This window comes from Aphis gossypii, chromosome 2 (genome assembly GCF_020184175.1).
Source record: "Aphis gossypii isolate Hap1 chromosome 2, ASM2018417v2, whole genome shotgun sequence".
Taxonomy (NCBI): Eukaryota; Metazoa; Arthropoda; class Insecta; order Hemiptera; family Aphididae; genus Aphis; species Aphis gossypii.
In genome coordinates this window covers 63,830,653-63,838,445 of record NC_065531.1, presented here as the reverse complement: position 1 = coordinate 63,838,445, position 7,793 = coordinate 63,830,653, and the positions used below count along the sequence as shown (strand labels likewise).

Genomic DNA, 7,793 nt, shown 5'->3' with positions numbered 1-7,793 from the left:
ACATCAGAAATTTATGAGTTCTTTTCTTTATTTTGTTAAATGTTATGGGTAGCAATTCTTTGCTGGCTGTGATCCACAATTCTGCTTGATACCTTTCAGCAGAACCTAAGCATTAACAATATGGTAATTTACTCATCTGTCTGTATCTATTCACGTTCATACATTTTACTTTTCTAGATACATTCATTTTACCATTATTCTTACCTTTCTTTGGATATGCGCATTACCATTTAAAACTTAAATATTCAAATATACATTAGTAGTGAGTAGTGACCATTTAGTAATTGCAAGTTAATCGTATACCTACTGCTTCATTTAAGGCCATATTAATTTATTTTTAGCCTTAATGTGTCTTACCTCATTGTATGCGTAGTGACCATTAGTAATTAGTAGGACTGGGATTTTAATGCCCTAGAAAATCTCAAAAATGTACCGTTAGCAGATTGCCAAAAGTCTCTTGTTAATTGCAACAATTTTTGTTAATTTTATGAACAAATTGTAAAGAATACTCTAGAAACTAAAAAAAATGCATTTAAGGGTAATTTTGTCAAAAAATGCAAAAAAAAAAATTACTTTAAAATTATCAATATCACCCAAAACATATTGTATACTTACGAGCCAACGCTTCAGAATACTAAAGAAAAATATGCCTTTGCATCAAAATCCCAATTCTAGTAATTAGTATGTTTAATTCAAAGTTGGACATGTTAGTCATATTTTTTTCAACTAGTTTAAGTTAAGTTACTTTAACATAAAATCTAAGTTGAAATATGAGTAAATTCTTGGAATTTTCCAAATAACTTAGAAATTTAAATGTTAGAGATCTTATGGTCTTAACTTTTAAGATCTTCTGGTAAAGAGCAGACAGGATATATATTTTATAATATTAAATAATTGATCACAAGTGCTTAGATAGGCAACCAAACGTACGTATATAGTCTTCCATACTATAGCTGCCAATACCATCGTTAAGTCTCGGTAATTTATACCAATAAAAAAACGATTTTTCGCCATTCTATAGCTCGTAAACTTAATATCAGCAGCTCTTAATTCATTGAGCCCAAATGCCAAAAATTAATGTTTAAAGCAGTCTTCTCTAAAATATACATTAATATGTATTATAAGGATCAAGATGGGCTCAATAACGTCATGGTCTATGGCAATCCGTAACTTATTTGGTGTATGGTTCATGAGGTTACCAAAATTATTAGAAAGTTTTGTAAGTTTGTATTATATTATTTATTTATTTATTAACATATACAATTAACATTTACGTTCTGCCTTCTGGTCATAAAATCAACAATCCAATAAATAAATAAAGCCATTAGTCAATATCAACATCAATACATAGATTTTTTTTTTATATGTAATTTTTTGAATTAAAGTTTGGATACAATTTGATATTTGTAAATAAATTAACATTAAACATTATATAATATTATCAATTACAAGACAATTAAAATTTAATCATTATGCAACTTTAACTATTTTAATCTTTATTAACATCTAAATATATTTTAAATCATTTATTCAACAGGTAGATAATATAATAAAAACAATTAGGTAATGTAAACTATAAGTTACTAAATTATGGTTTTTGATGGTTAATATTTAATATATTTTTTCAACAAAATGCCTTGGCATTTTACAGAAACCTCTAGCTTGAGGCCCACATCTTAAAATTAAAATAATCATGGAAAATAGCTAACTTCATCTTTTTGTTACTTATTTCCAAACTCAATTTTAAATCTAAATTACTTATTTACAAAAGGTTTTAGGTACCATTATTATATCCCTCTGGAACTCTGATTCAGGATTCTACGGAATGGTTGGCTAAAACTTCCTACAATTATTTTTGAATATAATTTTATTCTATGTATAATTACTGATGCTCTTTGGTATGTAATTAATCAAGCTTTATATTAAAATTTAAAAATTAATACTTTAAGTAGTCTTTAACTAACCCCTCTAATTCATACTTAATTTTCCAACTTTATTTTTTATAAACACCCCTATAGTCTTATAAGAAACTAATCGATATTTATTAATAAAAAATAATAATAAGTATATAAGTATAAGTATACTATAAGTATATAGTGAGATATACAAAAGCTCAATTGGTTACTTGCCCTACTACATGATCTATGTTATGTTATAGTAAATAATTTGTTATCTCAATGACTAATTATGCAAATTGTTCTACAATTGTTTTTATTCAGATATTGCATAATATCATATCCTTATTAAGTAAAGCATAGTGAGATTAACATTGGTATTCTAAAAAATAAAATATCACAAAACAAATTTATTAATCAAAATAATATACAAATTGATTTAATTACAGCACAGCTTCAAATAAATGCAAAAATAAGGAACAAAAGGTAGCAAATAACCTAATAAATAAAAAAACACAAAAACTTAAAATAATTTTCATTTCCTAGAATATATTATTATTTATTATGTATATTATTTTAAATAAATTGTGAAATAATATATAAATAATTAAATTTTACATACTAAGTAATACATTAATTACAACCTAGTTGGAATAAATTTTTTTCAATATTTAGATTTGAGATAGATTTCAAAACCTACCTTCCAAGAACTGTAACAATATATTTTCTTTATGTTTTATATTTGCTAAACCAGATTCATTATATGGAATATCCCATGCAGATAAATTAGCGTGAAATATTTCCATTGATCTTCGAACATATTTTAATGCTTTATGAATTAAATTCCTATAAATAATAATACTATAGTAAAAATAATTCAGTCAACAACTGCATTAAAATTTGTGTTTAAGTTATTTAATGTACATATACAATATATAATACGTATGTTCTTAAATATAAATATATGGAAATATTAATGCAAATTAATTACCGGTTCTTTCTCATGTCTAGGTTGTTGACCATTACATCTGATATTTTATCCAATTCGTAAGCAACTTCTAAACTATTTTTGCCAAAGCGGTCTTCTATTGCATCAAAACTTCTCTCCAAATACATATAACAATTCTCATAGTCTCCTTTAATCATATAATACAAAAATTAAAGAAAAGAAAAAATTTAATAATCATATTTGTATTGAATCATTATCTCACCAGCTAAAGCAAAACATTTTGCTATACTATCTTCACATTTAGTAATATTTGAGTTTTTTTGGTTCAAAACAAGAGTATAAAGTCTTAAGCTTTCAGAAATAACATTTATTGCTTTAAAAAAATTATTTACTTCTAGTTCTTTTATTCCTAATAAATAAAAAAAAATTTATTAAAATCCAACATTCTTTTTTTAATAAGAGGGTTCTCAACAGTTAAAATTGTTCAAAAATTAGTCTTCAGCACATACTATAATTCATATAATAGTATAATACTTATATTTATGTACTATATATATATATATGTGTGTGTGCGTGTGTGTGTATTGGTTAATATTAAAATATTATGTGTCTAACTTGATAATTGAATATAAAACTATTTTAAATTAAGAGATAATTTTAGTGGGATATTTGAAGCCCTGAAATATTTAGAATGTCCATTGTTTGTATAGTTTATACTGAATTTGTGAGTATTATTATTTATTAATGATTAAATATTTGTGTATATATATATATATATATATATGTAAATGTATGTTTTAATCAATGATATTAATATATTATTTAGTATTAACATAGATTAAATAACACTATAGATACATAATGCCAATGCACTCATTTATCACTCTTTAAATTAATTTGAATTTGTCTCACTAATGGGGAAAGGAATTAGGGGGTGAAAAATAAGTATCTAATTATCTCCTATCTTCGTGGGCCACAAGCAAATCAAATAAAAATAAAAATAGTGAGTGACAAATGATTGCATTAGTTGCGTACCAAATTTACTCTATGATATTATTTAACTACACACAAATTCAAAAATTGAATTGAATAGTATAATGAATATTAAAAGTCATAGATAAAAATGAATTACTAATTTATATTAATTTTTAATATTGTAACTTTTACCTTTATTATAAGTTTTGTCGGCTTTAAGTAACCGTCTCTTAAAATCCAATGTTCTAAAATGTTTAAAGCAAAAATCACAATAAACAGTGTCATTTACATCTAAATCTGACAAAGTTGCTGAAATTTCATTGTGACATAAGAAACATACAAGTCCCTCGACTATTTTAAACAACATATCATCTTTTTGTGGATCCATGCAAATACTACATTTACAGTCAAAATGATATTGTTCTTTCAATGAAATTTGTCTGTCAACTAATCGCATACGTCGAAAGTTAGGCCCTAAAATTTTCAAAATTATGAACAAGAATATTATCATTATTGTTATTATTGTATTCTCACCATAGCAATTAGTAATTTCTTCTCCTTTATTTATGTCTCGTGAAGCTTTAATGACAACATACTTTAGTATATTACTGAAAAGTTATTCCAATTTTAAAATTATTTAAATAAAAATTAAGTCAATAAGCTTACCTTGAAAATATATTTGGATCGCATGAATGATTTAATAAACTTGAAGTAGGAAAAATAGCTGTTCCAATACGTGGTTGCGATTCATCAATAATTGATGTAAAAGATCCTGATTCATGATCTGACATCAAATGCGTTGAAATAGCATTTCCATTACACACTAATCTTGTCATATGGTGTAGTAATTCGTTGCCCACAGAACTCATCGCAAGGTTTGGATGTTTTTCAAAGAAATCAGTTTTCTTTTGCAAGTATATAAGCAAAAGTGTGGCAGTCTAAAAATAACAAAATCATAAATATTAAATTTCTGTTCCTATAAGACATTGACTTAGTTTTAGAGGACTAATTAAAAAATAAATCAAAATAATATTACAGCTAATGCTATCAGAATTATAAGTAATTTTATTAATTTACCATATTGTTAATAATGAAAATAATCTATTAAAATTGTTGTAAAATATAAAAATTACCAGACTGTATTGGTATAATTCTAATGATTTAAAATCATCAATATGTGTTAATAGATTATAAATTTGATCATTATTGCGGTTTCCTTGAGAAGTTTCTAATGTTAAACGTAATGCAAGATGAGCAATGCCAATACATTTAAAAATTGATGTTCCCTGTTTACATTCCCAACGATGATATGAATTTTTTGCTTCTTGAAGACATTTATTATCACAAAACAAAATAGTGCAACAATTATCACATCTAAAAAATAAGTTTATTAAGTTTATTTACTTCACATAATTATTTTCATGTAAAAATTAATAACACATTGGAAATTTAATATCACTTACGGTATAGAATAATATTTTAATGGGGCACAGCAGTTATAACAAAATGAACTATAATATTCTGGTAGTAAGACAAATGCAAATGGATTTTCAAATATTAAAAGTTCCCCATATTTTATTTTTGTTGAAGCAACAAAATGTCTTCCTTTAGCTTCTGTATAACTAAAATAACATTTAAATCCAAGTAAATAGATAAAATTACAATATCTGTAAACAATTTTAAATTAAATTCAAACATTCATACTTAAATTTACTTGTAAGCTATGGTGAAAAAAAACTTTAGGTTTTAAAAGTATAGTTAATTATGATTAAATAAAATGAAAAGTTAATTCATACTTAAATAAATACAATTGTTTTTTAAAAAAATACATTAGTAATTATAGTATTTATAAAGTGTAAATTGAAGTTCTAGTTCAATCAATATTATTTATTTAATTTTATGAATAGTATAATATAATTGAGTAGGTAGATGGTCAAACCAGAATAAAACCACTAGGTAATGGTTGATCGATATTCTTGAAGTAATATATTATATAAAAACTCAGTACTCAGTAATTATTAGGTAAATAGATAGTTAGATAGTTACAAATAATAATATGCACATAAATATAAGAATAAGAGTAGACTTTATAACTAAAATTTCAAAATCAAATAAATTAATTATACAAAAAAAATATTTAAATATATTATTATATAGCAAATTTTATGTTCAGAAAAATCCATAAAATAGATTATTGATAATTGAATATTAAAATGAACTGATTTAGTATAAAATTTAGGGATAAGAATATTACTCAATTTCCTCCCATAGACGTTTTATAATATTATAATCATTGAAGCGAGTTCTGAGGTTTTAATACAAGCAAATATAATGTTTATACAAACTTAAAAATATTATATGTTTATTTAATACTGTGATATAGTATGAGTGTCATAAATATGTAAATGCATTATGCATTGAGGTATCTAGAATATATATTTATAACTGTTTACAAATATATAGTTAATAATCACATCACCATAATTACCATAGCTGTAATTTAGAAGACTTAAATGGAAGAGTTATTTCATTTTTATCCAATGTTTTTTTAATTAGATCTTCAGTAAGCATTTCATTGATATTTTTAACAATATCTTTGTTATTAGAATCATTTTTATCATAATCCAACAAAATTTTGCACTTCTTGATAAATTTATCTATATTAATAAGATGTGAATGTTAATAATAAATAATGTATGTATTATAAAATATTTTAACCATAACCTTCTAATGGTATTTTATAAATATTTTTTGATAATTCTAATACATTTTCCCAGTTAGTTTTAGCACTTTCATATTGCTTTAAAGCCATCAAACATTCAATTTTACGTTTTAACAATTTCATAATTAATTGACCTTTATGAACTTCTTTTTCATTAATATCTAAATTTTCCAATATATTTAGACTAGCATCAATATCTTTTAAACACTCCTAGAATAATATTAAGCTTATATAGTATTTTTCGTTCAATGTTAAATTTCAAATAAACTATACTTGATATTTGTTTAACCTCAGGTACATAGCTGAACGGTTAGAAAACGCTAATGCTGATTCTATACTTTTATCCGGTGCAAACTGAGCTGCTTTGGTGTAAAGTTTACAACACAACTCCAGTCGATTCATTTTAAATTCTTCGTTAGCTGCTAGTCGAGTTTCTTTAGATCTGGTAGAATTTTTTAGACTTTCATTAAACTTTGAATCATCCAACCATTTTTCCAGACAGCTTCTGTGATAGACATTAACATCACAGAGTTAATAAGATACATTTATGTTATAATAAAGTTGTGAAAAAGAAATTATGTACCTGATAAATTCATTTTGCATACAAAGATTTATTTTTTCATTATTGGCAGTATGCTTAAATGTTTCCATAAAACTATTATTCACACTATAATGGGTTAAAACGTCCATTAAATTCTCCCATCGAATAAATGTGTTTACAGGCATAATTAAAATATATAATTTTTAATTTAAAATAATACTAATTTAGTCAAAAATCATATGCTTGTAGCTTGTCAAGTACACTAATAGTGGACACTGAACAGTAAATGCTCTTCAGATTTCAATCGTTTTAAGATCAAATATTCTAAATTTACTCCAAGCACTAGTATTTAACAGCCCTACAATAATATCGAGAGGCGAAAATAGTGAATACTGAATACCTCATACTATTATTGTTATCACTAAAAATGTATTTTCAAAAAAATAATCGACAACAATTTTTTATCACTAGAACCACCTACAACCACATATTCTGTGCTACAATCATGGTGGCATGGTTTAAGATAATGTATCTATAACCGTCAAGCGTGGTGATACACCGATATCAATATACATCATACATGCCGCCATGGCGCCATGCCGGTGCCCGGTGAACACAAACGTCTGGAGCGTAGACCTATAAACTAACTACCTACTTAGTTAATAGGTCTATAATGGTCTGGACTCCAGAAAACAATTAATTGAAAATGAA

General features: G+C 24.8%; 1 protein-coding gene across 1 annotated transcript; it reads right to left on the bottom strand.

The window, feature by feature from the left end:
* Window positions 1–2,290: 2,290 nt before the first annotated feature.
* On the bottom strand, window positions 2,291–7,506 carry LOC114125999 (SET and MYND domain-containing protein 4-like). The gene is made up of 12 exons (XM_027989852.2): window positions 7,125–7,506; window positions 6,815–7,046; window positions 6,544–6,751; window positions 6,308–6,476; window positions 5,283–5,441; window positions 4,953–5,193; window positions 4,486–4,757; window positions 4,354–4,427; window positions 4,012–4,293; window positions 3,107–3,253; window positions 2,887–3,031; window positions 2,291–2,741 (listed from the first exon to the last, which is right to left on the bottom strand). Exons 1-12 carry the CDS (start codon window positions 7,265–7,267, stop codon window positions 2,585–2,587), a joined length of 2,229 nt encoding a protein of 742 aa, XP_027845653.1. The 5' UTR covers window positions 7,268–7,506; the 3' UTR covers window positions 2,291–2,584.
* Window positions 7,507–7,793: the final 287 nt, after the last annotated feature.